General features: G+C 31.4%; 2 protein-coding genes across 2 annotated transcripts; both read right to left on the reverse strand.

Annotated features, from left to right (window-relative positions):
* Window positions 1-1,664: 1,664 nt before the first annotated feature.
* On the reverse strand, window positions 1,665-6,940 carry LOC106669645 (40S ribosomal protein S8). The gene is made up of 6 exons (XM_014399245.2): window positions 6,830-6,940; window positions 6,380-6,486; window positions 3,595-3,694; window positions 3,236-3,411; window positions 1,903-2,032; window positions 1,665-1,814 (listed from the first exon to the last, which is right to left on the reverse strand). Exons 1-6 carry the CDS (start codon window positions 6,831-6,833, stop codon window positions 1,705-1,707), a joined length of 627 nt encoding a protein of 208 aa, XP_014254731.1. The 5' UTR covers window positions 6,834-6,940; the 3' UTR covers window positions 1,665-1,704.
* A 2,264-nt stretch (window positions 6,941-9,204) lies between these two features.
* LOC106669642 (E3 ubiquitin-protein ligase rnf168-like) lies at window positions 9,205-13,827 on the reverse strand. The gene is made up of 6 exons (XM_014399241.2): window positions 13,286-13,827; window positions 12,057-12,208; window positions 11,848-11,934; window positions 11,732-11,768; window positions 11,546-11,641; window positions 9,205-11,476 (listed from the first exon to the last, which is right to left on the reverse strand). The coding sequence occupies exons 1-6, from the start codon at window positions 13,596-13,598 to the stop codon at window positions 11,079-11,081; spliced, it is 1,083 nt and encodes a 360-aa protein (XP_014254727.1). The 5' UTR covers window positions 13,599-13,827; the 3' UTR covers window positions 9,205-11,078.
* Between the last annotated feature and the right edge of the window lie 683 nt (window positions 13,828-14,510).

Here is a 14,510-nt window from a genome sequence, read left to right on the forward strand (position 1 = left end):
AATCACAAAATAGATTTTTTTTTTTAGGAAACATCTCAAAAACATTGAATTTTCACTAAGTTCATATTAGCCATATGAACCCAGACCTCAAGGAAAGTTGAAAATTTTATCATCATGCAGCAAGTTGGATGTTAAATAAGGTTTTACATTTTTGTAAAATTATAAATAAACATGTGTAGTAGTTAAGTAATGATTGTTTAGAGATCATGAGATGTGGTCTGCCTGGTATGATGTAGATTTAGAAAAACATTTTCTTTATCGTGCCAATGTTTCAATCTTTATTGCAATCATCTTCAGGGCCTGGGTTTTATAAACATTTATTTAAATTATATAAATACATATAAGATATGATTATGAATTTATACAATATAGAAATTTTAGTTTTAATCAAAGTATTCACTCAAAATAGATGTCACTGTTGTGTCGTGCTGAGTGTTGGCACGATAAAGAAAGTGTTTTTCTAAACCTACATCAAACCAGATCACAACTTACGTTCTCTAAATAATCAATAAACATATTTCAAAAATTTGATTTACTTTAGAGTTGTTAAAACATCATGCCTCACTAAGGTTGTTTATCTACTTGGGTTCCCCTGCATATAAGGAGTAAAATCAACTACAATCAAAACAATAATTATTTGATTTATGTAACGAATTATGATCAAAACACTTCCTTCAATATCTTAAAAAACCAACTGTTGCATAATCAAAGGGACTATGAGAAACAAAAAAAATTGTGTGAATCTTAATGTTTTGTATTGTAAAATATCTTTCTTTTTTTTATAAATGTAATTAATGCTGGATTAATTTTCATTATACATAGCCAGAGAATATTTAATTGAATAAATGTTTACATTAAATTTCATCATAAGATTTTGCTGTATACATTATTCCATGTTTTTTTAATAAGGGCAATCAAAATTCAGGTTTAACATCAGTATCATGAATTTCTTTTATTACTTTTCCCTAAATTCTTATTATAGTTACTATTATTTCTGTTTTTTATATTTTGTGTTGTGATATGGTTCAACTTATTATGTTGTTAAACCTTCATTAATTCAAGTGCCAGATTTATAAACTTTTGTGACCTTAAGGATATTCTTAGGGGACTCTAGTCCCAGAATAAAGTATTTTTTTCTCTCTGATATCTCTCAAAATCATTATGAATTGTAGTGCCTGTAACTCCCCCCCCCCCAGTAGTATATTAGATAATTGCAGTATGACATCAGTTATAATCTACTAAATTACTTCACTAAGTCTAAGTTGAGACCGCAACCTGAATGAGATCAACGGATTGAATAAAGTCTGGAATGTTTTATTTTTAAATACAGTTCATTCTCCAACCTAGGGTAAAACCCGTTCATCACACATGCTTAAAAAACAATCTGATTATAATTGGATTCGCGTTCCCATCATTAAGTTTCGCTCGACACTTTCACCATTATTGTTGGTCAGTCTTTCTTCCTCCTTAATAAGTTGTTGATTGAAAAAGGAAAAAAGCTTGTATATGTAAATTATATCCTATTAATAAAACGAATCTTGCCCTTAACTTTTATAAAAATATAAATCCTCATTTACTCTTAAGTCTAAATTTTAAGCTTTATATATTGGGTAATATTAACTAAAAAGAAAATTAACCAAGGCAGGAATAATAAAACACGTTAATAAAAAGGCCGTAGATTTTATTACGACAATAACATTAGGCTCACTTGCCCTTTTTAGCTTTTATTTTCCTTAAATAAAATTCTAGCTCTTTCCCCTCGAGGATGTAACCATCAGCCCTGCCACATTGTCCAGGTCGACTTGAAATGCAGGCTGAAAAAAATAATAAAGGAAAAAAATTAAATAAAAAATTACTGGTTTTGAGATGTTGCTTTACTTTTTAAATTTTTAATTTGCTCACCTAGTACTCTTGCGGTTTGAAACTGTTCCTCTAAGGCAGGCTCAACCTTGGCCAGTTTCTGCCTAGTTTTGTATTTAAGTGCGACCTTCTTAGATCTCTTTTTGTACAAAACTGCCTCTTCCGCTTCAGTCTGAAATATTTTGTTGTATTAGTAAAAATATTTAACCCCCATTAAAATATACAGAATATGATTTGACTGTCAGATTAGCCATTATGATCATGTTTATTACAAAGATTTGTAATGAAATCATATGACACGCATGAATTCATTATCATCAATTAGAAACTAGTTGTTCATTGATTGGCTTCGATTTTGATTAGTTAACATCTATTCATTTCATATAATTTTTAATATAATTGAGCTCTCAGAGTAACTATGACAAAACAGACATCATCACCACAACAACCCTTCAAAACGAAGAAATATAAATGTGGTTCTTACTTGTTAAACTGACATCACAGAGCACTAAACTTAAATTAAAATTCCTGCTGCAGCTTTTATTGGCATTTTTAACAATTAATATTTTGTGAAAATTAATATGGGAAATTCAATATTCAAACAGTAAAGTACTGATAGTGGTTTAAAAAATTTATTCTTTATTTAATTGAAATATTTTTATATAATAATTTTTGATTAATATTATTTTTTAAATAATTGAAAGAAATAATTTGGTCAATAGATCATTAAATATAATGGATTATTTTTTAATAATAATTTTTAAAACTAAATTATTTTTTGATTTGTAAAACAATATACTAAATACCCTCAAACATTAACAGCACACTTACCAAGATCTAAGATTCATAACTGTTTTAAAAGTTTAAGTTAACTGAGAAAAACCAAAATTTATACGTAGCATAAGATTGCAACTTCGAAAAATCAAATGTTTCATATGGAATAACTTACGAAGTACCCAAATAAACGATTGAATGACAAAAATAAATGAAAACCCCAAGTTGGAATGGCTTCCGATCCAGTGCAATCTTAGAATACCCAATATGGGAGAGTACTCAAGGAAATGTTGATTGTCAAGCTATCAACAAATTAATGGAAAAATACATCTTTCCACCGAAAAACTATTATTATCAAAACATCGAATATGATAAATTAGTTTAATAAGATAATTTAAGTTGAACTAATCACTGTTTTAATGAGCTCTCAGAGTAACTATGACAAAAAGTCCAGATCATCACCACAAACCCTCTTCAAAACGAAGAGATATAAATGTGATTCAAACTTTACAATTTTTCATCACAGAGCTCTCATAAAAAAACCAACCAATCAATTTTGCATCATACAACCCAACCAACCAATTTAACTTTTCAGACTTACAAGCTTTGCATTCTTCTTTCGGCCAAGGGGCAAAGCATAATGGGCTTCATACCACTGTCTGAAAGGTGTTGCGTCAATCACGACAATGGCATTTTTCACCAATGTCTTGGTACGGACCAACTCGTTGTTGGAGGCGTTGTAGACGACATCCATGACACGAGTTTTCCTAGTACAGCCTGAAACAAAAACCAAACTTTTACCAGTACTACTTTGATTCAATTATAATATCTAAAGGTTGTTTTAAAAGAATCAGAGCGCTGTGGTAATAATTGGAAGTGTCATCAATTAACTTATGTATATTTAATCATCATTTGCTATATTAAAAAAAAAAAAAAATCATTTTGTTTTTGACATCCTACCTTCAGAACCCCAGGAGAAGTTTCCATGGTCAAGGCGAAGCGCACGGTATTTAGTGTTTCCACCTCTTGTTCTCACAGCATGCACTCTTTTTACTCCAATCTGGGAAGAAGAAAATTTTTTTTTAACTATGATGAAAATCTATATATGAATTTTACTAAAAAAAGTTTTATAAAGCTTCAGAGCGCTGTGGGAAATATTGTACTAGTTAGTTATCTTCATGTAACTTCAGTACAGGCTATCATCATAAGCACTATTAATAAATTATAAATAAGAAAAACAAAATGTGCAGAAAATGTGAAAGTTGTACATAACCAAACTACAGGATAGTTACAGATCTGGGAAAGAAAGCTTAAGTTAATTAGTAAAAGGATATTAATTATTTATTCTTTTATTATTGATCATATCTGCTTCTGCCCTATAAACAATAGATGTATGGTGTAATAAAAGAATGAGCAATTCGAACTTTGGACATCTGTAGTAATTCTTGGAACTAAAACTGTAACTAAGCATATAGTAATATTTCTGAACATTATGAAATCTATTCTGAAAATTTAATAAGAATGTTTCATATAACTTATGAGCAATATCTAAACAAAATTGTCAAGGCATAGAGAAAAGATTATAGCTATGTTACATCAGGCCATGCTGTTTTTATTTTTTGATTAGACACAACAGTCCAACAAGGCATTGCACTAGTTTATACAAAATAAGGCAGCTCCATAAAACTCATGCTACAATATTTCACTAAACCACATCTTTCTTTACTTTCTAGTTGTATATGTTTTTAAGTCACATTTCAATTTTTTATGATTAGGACTGGAAAGAAGACAGTTAACATAAGCAGTTCAAGTCAAAGTTTATGCAATTGAGAAGCATATTCAAGTTAAATAATTAACACTTAACTAAATAATTAACATATTTGACTGTCTACGGCAAGAGAAATACAAGTAATTCCAAAAAAAAAAAAAGTTACATGCAAATAATGCATTAACGGGCACAGGAAAAACTAATTACTCCTACCCTAATGAGAAAATGTGTTTTCTAATTATTTGGAGGTCGTGAGATGCGGTGTGGTGTTTTTAGAAAAACATTTTCTTTATCGTGCCAACGTTTCGATCTTTACTGAGCCCTGAAGTGAAAGATCGAAAAGACATGATAATGAAAGTGTTTTTCTATAACCTACGTGATGTAGGATGTAGAAAAACACTTTCTGATGACTGAAAAAAACGAATATGCGGGGTGAAAGGAACATTAAACAACATTACATTCGGGCATCAGCAGGTAGCAAATTCCCTACAGCCCAAATGTATTCTTGGGAGAACAGGCGAAAAGGCCTCACTAACAAGGGCTGATCCACAATCAAAATTCCCACAAATTATTTAGTGAAGGCCAATTATCTATCACCAATTCATACTGCAAGACTATGCTTTAAAATAATAAAGGTATAGATTCACTTTTTATAAATGATACATCAATGCAACCATCTTGTACAAATAGTCTATGCATAGGTCATACAAGAAAACACATGGGCACCTTTTGGTCATAAAACGACCATGGTGGTCGTTATGCAAATATAGAATAACAGTTGAGCCCCTTTTCAAATGTAGAGGGTTGGACAAATATAAGCAGTATTTTGGTGTATTCTTGGATTTGTGCGCAGTATCAGGTATGACAGTGAGCACAGATCAGTATCAGTATCAGCTCAGGGCTACATGGATTTTTATATCTATATGGTATTTATGTATGTTTATGCTAATTTATCAGAATGAAAACTTATTGGCATGAAAGAAAGGAGATAGTTTGAGGAAATCGAGTACTCACTTTGGGGCAAGTGTATTATGTCTGTGGAGTAAAAGTTATTAGTGGGAATGGAGTGGGTTTAATATCTATTCTACAGTTGACAACGTGAAGTGCAAATGAGAGGCTAGCATTTTAGTATATTGAGTTTTCCTATGAAAGCAGATAGTAATAGATCGAAATGCTCAAATAGCTGCAGACTGAATACATGCAAGGAAGACCGGAACAAGAAATAAAAACATGCAAAGTGCTGGCATTGACCCCAGTTATTTGTCAGCCCCAAAACTTCCCACATTGTTATTATTATTTACAAGCATAGTACGGAATGGGTAAATATCTGCAGTGATGAACATAGCCTTCGAGGAAATCTTTGTGCGTGAACCACATAATAAAGTGAAATGTGTAAAACATGCAACTAAAACAACAAGAACAGATTGACTGGGATGATCAAACAGCAAAATTACAAATTTTACCTACTTCGAACTACAAGATACCTAATTTGAAAAGTTAAACAGTCCAGGTGCTTACAATTAAATAACTTCTTCGTTAACTTAAACAATTCTCGTGCGATGTGTTTTTAAGGTCTGCAGAGTGACCTTTACAAACAGCCTCTGAATTAGGTGAAATGCCAAAATGAGTTTGACGGAGCAAACAGGCTGATCAGGATGGGTGAAATCAACTAAAACTTTTCCTTTTTGAACTTCTACTTTGATGACCATTTATATTAAATGACGTTGGCAATTTTCTATGGGAACCATGGTCTGGGGTATCCCATGCCTAAAGATCTACAACCTCTAAGTTGTTTCAACGTGTGTAACTATTATAGTTAGGCAAAATTCAGAAAAGTGTTAATGAAAACTGTTAAGATTTAAAAACATAGAAAACTTTTTTTTTTCATAGCATGCACATGTTAGAAAATATCGTGTACATGGAGGTTAATGTGGTATATTACAAATCCACTTATAAAATGAATGAAAATTCCTTTACCTTAGTGTTGGCAGCGGGTCGCCCTAATTCGTATTTCCTCTTCTTACGAATAGGCTTCCTCTTTCCTCCGGTCTTCCTCCTCTTATGCCAATGATCCCGGGATATACCTGTTCAAGTAAAGCCATGTGTTTAAATAGAACGGGAAATTTTTGGTAAAATAAATTTTGATAGTCCTCGTTTAAAATCTGGCCGGCTTTTTCAGTAATTAGTATCTCTCATTTAGAAAAAAAATCAGAGTAGGTAAGGTAAAAAGTTCATCACGCCAAAAGCCGACCCCGAGAGGTTAAGACAAAACAAAACAAATCGCGAGGAAAACACGAAAATCTCTTTAGCACCAAATATTTAGAAAAATCGAAAAACTATACAAGAACAAATTTATGTAGAATCTATTTAAATCGAACAAGGAATTAACTAGATGAATTAGGATAATGGTCGTAGAAAACAACTCACCCATTCTGTCGACTGTAGTCACAGGAAAGGTAGAGCATGTGGACAAGAATGTTAAGGTTTCCTTAATCGCACAGCGACAATTCGATACTTGATCGCGGTCGTCAACTACAAACTGAAATTGCAAATAAATAACAAGTAGTAAAGCGTTTTTATTAAAATAATACTTTTTAAAAAAGTCAAAAATTATTTCATATTTAAAAATAAAACTACTTATAATAAAAATATAAAAAGTTAGTCAAGAGAACAAGGTGTTGATGCCGAATGCCGCCCAGTTGGAAGAACCATTTTTTGCCAACCAGTTGTTTAAATTTTAGCACAAATTTGCCGACTTTCAGGTAAAATATAAATTTAAATTTCGATTTCAATGAATTTTAAAAGAAGTGTAATAATTCCCAGTTTGGTTTTATAATTCTTGCTCCTGCTTGTTTCAAATTCAATTTTACCGGGTAGAAATGTGCGTTATTTTAGCGACCGGTTGTTCAATGATTTGTTGAAGTAATGAGTTACAGTAAGAAATGAAATTTTTTAGATAAACACTTTTTTTTAAATTAAAATTAAATTAAATTAAAATTATTGCGGTTAATGGCATTTAAAAAAAAATACAATTCCAGAGTTACTGCATTCCCCACGCTGTGAGTGTCAGTATGAAATAATTGATTCAAAATTTATATTTACATCATCTTTTTCCAGTCAACATATGCTTTGTAATTTTCCCAGAGGCTCTGAAGGTGACCCGAATAAAGGCCGAACGACGGCAAAAAAAATTAAAATTGTGTTTTTCTAAAATACTTCGTTACTTACCATTCCCTACTACTTCAACAAATTATTCAGTATTACTATTTGATGCCCTTTCCATTCTTTCTTTTACATTGGAGTCAAAAAAATAAATCTTAACAATAATTTACAAGTATATTCTTACTAAAAATATTTAAACATAAAAAAAGCCATAATTTAAAATATATATTTTTTATATATACCTCAAACTTTATTGTAACATAAGTACATTTTAGTTTTGCTGTATTTTCAATAAGTATGGTGCTATGTTAAGGCCCTAATTCATGTGGGACATGATGTGGGATTATATCCACTGACAGTGTGTACAGATTAATTTAAAAATAATAAGTGTAATGGAGAAACGAATATTTACTGTTTAACAGATAGTAGGGACTAAAGCAAAAGGAGTGCATTTACATTATTTTCAGTTTTAAAATTTTATGTAATAGTCACTATTTAGTTTTCAAATGTCAGTTGTTTCAGGGTGGTGGTGGGTTAGCAGAAATTTCTCGTAGCAAAGGGTTTGGTGTGTGCTCATACTTATTTCATTCTTGTGTAGGCATTGGTGGCAACATTGGCTCCCATCGGTATTTTTAGGTCACTATAAAGAGATGTTCCTCACATATCATGGGACTTTGTTATTAACCTCAGTACCCAATTTTGAAGCCTGCACCCATTTCACTGGAGACTTGCTCGCTGATGCCCATATTTCACAGCCATATTGGTCTTTTCACCGACACGTACATACAACGTTTCTTGTCAAGAGATAGTTTAGACTTTTTGTTGAGAAGAAAGTAAAATTGTCTGTTCGGTCTCTGAGATGTACAATCTGGCCAATATGTTTGTCAAATATAAGTTTTTGCTCAAGGTTTGATGTTAGATGGCTTCCAGAGGAGATTTATCAATGACATTTCTCCACCTACTTTATAAATAAAAGTTACCAGTTGTGATTTTTTTTGGTTAATCTTCCATCCTCCACTTTTCACACCAGTTGCTTATTTGTTGGGTGAACGACTGTATTTTCTGCAAGGCTAATGTAAGTATTTCTGATAGTCAGACTTGATGGATGGATGAGTGCAGCGTTTCTTGTAAAATATTTACATATATGTGAAGGCATGAACTCGCTGTTTTTTTGGTCTGTCAGATTTCAGAATTATTCATGCAAACAGATAGATATATACATTTTGCAATAAGAAAAATACTAATTTGTCCATATGAACAATTTAAAACTTAAATTATACATTTGTAATAAACTATATATTTTGTAAAATGTTAAACAAAAATAATTATTAAAAACCTATTAATAGAGTATAAACATATACATTAACTTATAAATATGTACTAAGAAATCAGAACAATTTTGATATTCTGCTAAGCAGTGATAATATTAAAACTTCCAATTATAATAAAAAGCCAATAGTAAAAATCTAATTATACTGAATAACTATGAGATATGGTTGAATGGTTTGTGAGGAATTACTGAATATATCTATTTGCAGATACTTCTGAATAAAGTTATTAACTATTTTCAGGAATCGGTTGATACTACAATCAATAAGATAATCATGAGTTATGTGAGAAATGGAAAAAATTATTTGATTATGGAGTGGAATTTGGAAATTTAGGTAACAAAGTAACAAGCAAGATAGGTAACTTAAAAGATTTATTGCTATCGAACTAAGAAACTAGTAACAGAAGAAATGGAAGAAACAACATTATTAATAAATAAAAGAAACAATAGTGGTCCTAAATGAGAACCCTGTGGGATAGCAGAACAAGCTAGGTTGTGGCAATGTATGCCCGGGACCTCGAGTTTTGGTCATTCTTGAGATGGATTGTGGGGGCCTCCCTGGACTCTTGAGATGAGAGAATCTCCAGTGAGCTTTGTAGTGTTGATGGTGACTAGACACCGACCCCTCCTCGATAAAGCCCTCCACGTAATGTTAATATTAAAAGAATTAGCCACAAGTGATCTGCTCTTTCCCTGCCTAAGGCTGCCCCAGCACCATGGTTTGTGGGGCTGCTTAAAGTGATTATCTAAAGTTTTAAGACTTTTGTCGGCAATAATCAAAACAAAATATTTCCATTTTTTATTTTTTATTAACAGTCTTTACATTTTTCAAAATATACTATCTAAAATCATCAAATGTAACTAACTATAAAAGGAGCTCATAAATGTGGTAATCATCAATTTATACATACATTTTTTGTAAAAAGAAAAACTCTTCCACAACATTGTGTTTATCAGAACAGAAAATCACATTTATTTTCATTGTTTTGATAAATTTAACATGTAGCAACAAATGTAAGACATTGTTCACTAACACTAGTTAGAAAAACTGAACTCTACAAAACATTTAATATTTAACACACAAAAGACAAACATCATCACAACATATGACTTGAAAAAGGGGCACCAAAAAGAAAATGAGCTCACCTCTTATTAAAAATACTTATTCTTATACTATTAAACAATAGTATATTACATATTAAGGCATACAAATCTTACTGAGCCATGAATTAAACAACATATTATTAAACAAGAAAAATACTATATTAAATAAAAAATATAAAAAAATATGTAGGACTTTATTTTTATTGAAGTTGGTTCTTAAGTAATCACATTAATCTCGCATTTAATAACTTCAATTACTTTCTTGAAACCTCGACACACTTCCACAGTTGAAAATGCTGAGCAAAGTATAAGGAAAAAACAATTTTCAACTTTTTAGTTTTTCTTTCAAAATAAATTTCTGTAATTAAATATAGAATCATGTATGATACGATTTATTATTATGAGAGAAATAGCAGACTTCTATAGATTTTCTATTTATAACTGTCTGGTGAACATGTCAGATTAAATACAATACAATTTTAGTACAATTTAACAATCTAACATCATTTGGACATTCAAATAACAATAATTGACATTTTCCAATTGGACTTTATTTTGTATAAAATAAGTAACTTTTTAAATGACCTGTGTTGGTTAAAAAATAATACAACATAACACTTGGGCTTGTTTCATGCATATTTTAAACAAGTAGTATATTTGCATTGTGCATTCATATGAATATTCAAAACCTGCTTAACAAAATCATGATTGAGGCAATCACAAAATTTAGTAGATTATTTTAAACTTATTCTTTCATTAGTCACAAAGTTGAGCAAGTAGATGAACTGAGTGTAATGGGCCCACACTTTTATCACACAAAAGAAACCTTTCTAAGTTTAAAATGGTTTCTATTTAATAACTTGAAGAACATTTATGGAATGTTTTTTCTCGTTTTAATCCACTAATACTATTTTAATTATGCATTTACATCTATAGTGCCGATTAACTACTTTTTTCAATAATCAAAAGTTAAGCGTAGTTAAAATTTTCAAAAGCAATACTCCATGGCTTCTGAAACTTATGAAAACATCATTTAAAATTAGGTTCTTATATACACATTCAATGGAAAACAATAAGGATTTATTTTTTATTCTTGGAGCTCCTCAGTTTATATCCATGTTTGCGTTTAATAGCATTCCTTTCTCTACTCCATTTTACATTGAGTTCAAGAGAGAGAGATAGATCTTCTTGTTTCTGTCTTATTTTATCCTTGACCTCACTCTGCTTTGTGATCAAGTCGTAAGGTATTTTCTCTGGCTGTTCATTGCTGCTTGAATAAACAGTTAAATTTGAATCTGGCTTGTTCATGATAATTTCACTTTGACATTTCGCCTGAGGTTTGGTTCGGGTGAAATTGTTCGACGACACCTTGAGCATCATCTTGTTCTTAAGACTTTGAAACTTACTTGGCTCTCTACCATCAAAAGTGCTAGTAAGATTCTTTGGTTGATATATGGGAATGATTTGTTTTTCACCATCTGAAATTAATTGTTTATTAAGAATAAATTACACAATAATAAAAAATATTAGCATTTTGTTATACATACTTGGCATTACTTTAGGGGGTGTCCTAGGAACTGCACAAATTGGAGTGAAATGAGTGAATTCTGAAGTAATTGAATCACGCCCAGGGACTTGATTATCTACAAGAAAAATAAATAAATAAACCATTCTATAACAAGGCTAAACAGTTTTGTAATTTAAAAAGTATGTAAATGCACATAATTAATTACCTGTAGAAAGTGAGGATGTTGATGGTGAACAGAGCATCTGAAACAACACAGTTGTGAGGGAACTCAAACAAACATAGATCAATTTAATTTTGATTTTTACAGTCAAATGACACTACCTTTTCAGTTAATAAATCGTCTTGTGTGTATTCTTCTAACTCTTCATCAACGAATACTTGTTTTATTTCATTTGGAAGGGCTTCTCCCTAAAGTTGTAACAATATAAATATAAAATTTTCTTTGGATTTAAAAGTGGCTAGTTTCTTTTGCTTGTAAGCTTAAAAGTTAAAAATTCTTATTAAGAAGGATAGAATGAACATGATGATACCTGAAGTTTTTGGGGCAGATTTTCGCTACTGCTCTGCTGAGATAACTTATTCTCATCTTCTCTGGCCAATTTGGTAATCAATTCATCAAATTCAAGCTTAATGCTGCTTTTCTTGGTTGGGTTTGTTGAAGGAGTGTGGTCGATGTTCTTTTCTACAATTTGTTATTGCAAAGCGTTAAGATCTTGTACTGTATGAAATAACAATAATCAAACTATTTAAATGGAGGATCATGACTACTGTTAAAGCAACCAATTTGTTTCAATGAAATATTATGTAAAATACACTAAGTATATATTATATTTTTTAATGATGTAGGTGTTTTTGGAAAAAAAAATTCCATTTCTAATATTGTAGGGTTCAATATTAATTCCAATTCAATAGAAATTCCATTTCTAATTCAGGACTGGTTTAAAAGTGTATCAAGTGTTGTAATTAGTTTTTCTCATCAAAGCTGATTGAATTTATTCTCATTATTTGTGTTGTAGTCAAAGTTCTATTGATATCGTCTGCAATGGTATTCATTCTTTTAGTATATTAACAAGTCTTACATTGAGTTTTATTATTGCAAGGTCATGGTATAAATAAATAATCATTACTAATCAAAGCGCTAGCCATAAAAAGTACATTATCTTATTATCTTTGTTCTGCTTAATTTTATATTCAATCAAATGACAATCATAAATTAGTTGCTGGAATATTTATTACTTAAAAAAAGCTTTAGATTGTGTTTGATGATTTTTTGCTACAACAAAAGAAAAAAGTAGGCATTAAAGGTATAGCTCTTGTTTGGCTAAAATCATATCAATCAAACACAATCAGTTAAATTCCGGCAATATGATAATTACAATGATTGTCTTTGTGTCAAACTGAGTGCCACCAGGTTCCAGTTTGGGTCCTATTTTAATCCTCTGCTTTACAAATGAATTGACTAAGCTTTGTAATGATAGAACTTTTTTACACATTGTCTTGCAATTTTAAATAAAATTTGTATAATCAAAATTATTTTATAAAAGTTTCAGCTATTCGAAAAAGGAAAGTTTAAGGGATTTTTTCATAATAGGATATTAAACTTATTCCTCTTTTTTTTGTGTTACTAATCATTTGTATAAAATGTTCTGAAAGTGTGAAGATTTGTCTTGTATTATTTTTTCTATTTGTACATGAGAAAGACACAATTTAAATGAAAGTAATAACTCAATGTTGAATCTCTTCAGAACTTAGTACTCACTGTGGTATAGCCCATCTTTGCCTTTTTGCTTCTTCTTGATTTCGTTGGGGAATTGAGACTTGACCTCCTCCCAGAACGGCTGGTTGACGATCTTCTTCAGGTTCTTGGCGAGGCGGAGGAAGGTGCCAATCCTCTTCCTGCAGATGGGGCAGACGAGGCTGTTCTTCTCTACCGTACGCTGCAGACAGTTGAGGCAGACGTCGTGGTTGCACGGCAAGGAGACAGGCTCGATGTAGATCTCCCAGCAGATGGGGCAGAGGACGTCCTGGACATCCAACTTCCTCAGGACGCGACGTGCGACCGGGTTGGACATCTCGCCGGTGAAGGCTGAACCTCCGGATCGTTAATTTTTTTTGACAAGAAGTGACGCCGGGTTAAAACGAAAGAAGAACTTGATCGACTTCTAGGTGCGATGATGGAAACTGACGAAAACCGTCAAGCATAAGATAGCCGGCAGAACGATAATCAAACACAATAACAAACCGAGACAGAACACAGACAGCTGATGCGTATTTGGTGAGTACTGCACAGCGCCGTCTCTTCATCTTTCGGTGGATTCAGAAACATCGGGTGGCGCAGGATTTAAAAACAGGTCCAAACAAATCCACCAGAAACTTGCTTACTACTCATAAACTCTTATATTACATTGCCATCTAATTAATGTGTTCTACATCTACAACCTATCATTAAAACTTACGCTAATAATGGCATTCCTTCTTCTATTTTTTATGTACTTCATTTAATGCATACAATTTAGAATATGATTTCTAGTGATGAATATTTACGTAAAAAATATGAGGTATTTCGTAGTAGTTTAATAATAGGATTACATTGCAGCGAGTTCTGCAAAGAGATAAACTTGTAGGTAATCACTTATAGTATATAAATAAAATATACTCTAATATCTTAGATAAAGTATCAGCTAGAACAAATAATTTTTCACGAATAAAGTATGTAATTGAACAATTTTTAAATAATTGGTTAAAAAAAGCGGGAATGAAAGGACAGTAGCATGTTTTCATACATATGTATCACAGCATACCGTTACTAGTTGTAAAATCATAAAATTCGTGTAATAATCCTTATCGTGTAATCTTGGCGCCCATCCGTATTAGCCTTTGTTCTTTGTTCTAAAACGTAAGACCTGCCGCTACTGTTGTGACTAAATAAATCATAAGTTATCAGTTAAGCTCTTACTCATAATACAAGTCCTTTAGACTCTAGC

The sequence above is a fragment of the Cimex lectularius genome, unplaced genomic scaffold, assembly GCF_000648675.2.
Source record: "Cimex lectularius strain Harlan isolate CLEC.00 unplaced genomic scaffold, Clec_2.1 scaffold8, whole genome shotgun sequence".
Taxonomy (NCBI): domain Eukaryota; kingdom Metazoa; phylum Arthropoda; class Insecta; order Hemiptera; family Cimicidae; genus Cimex; species Cimex lectularius.

Excerpts from the sequence above, each read along its gene's own strand:
- LOC106669642 (XM_014399241.2), bottom strand. The coding sequence starts at position 13,598 with ATGTCCAACCCGGTCGCACGTCGCGTCCTGAGGAAGTTGGATGTCCAG. Across the intron at positions 11,769-11,847 it reads ACGATTTATTAACTGAAAAG|ATGCTCTGTTCACCATCAAC; the intron begins GTAGTGTCATTT and ends GTGTTGTTTCAG. Across the intron at positions 11,642-11,731 it reads AACATCCTCACTTTCTACAG|ATAATCAAGTCCCTGGGCGT; the intron begins GTAATTAATTAT and ends TTTTTCTTGTAG.
- LOC106669645 (XM_014399245.2), bottom strand. Across the intron at positions 3,695-6,379 it reads GACCCGCTGCCAACACTAAG|ATTGGAGTAAAAAGAGTGCA; the intron begins GTAAAGGAATTT and ends TCTTCTTCCCAG. Across the intron at positions 2,033-3,235 it reads GAAAGAAGAATGCAAAGCTT|ACTGAAGCGGAAGAGGCAGT; the intron begins GTAAGTCTGAAA and ends AAAATATTTCAG.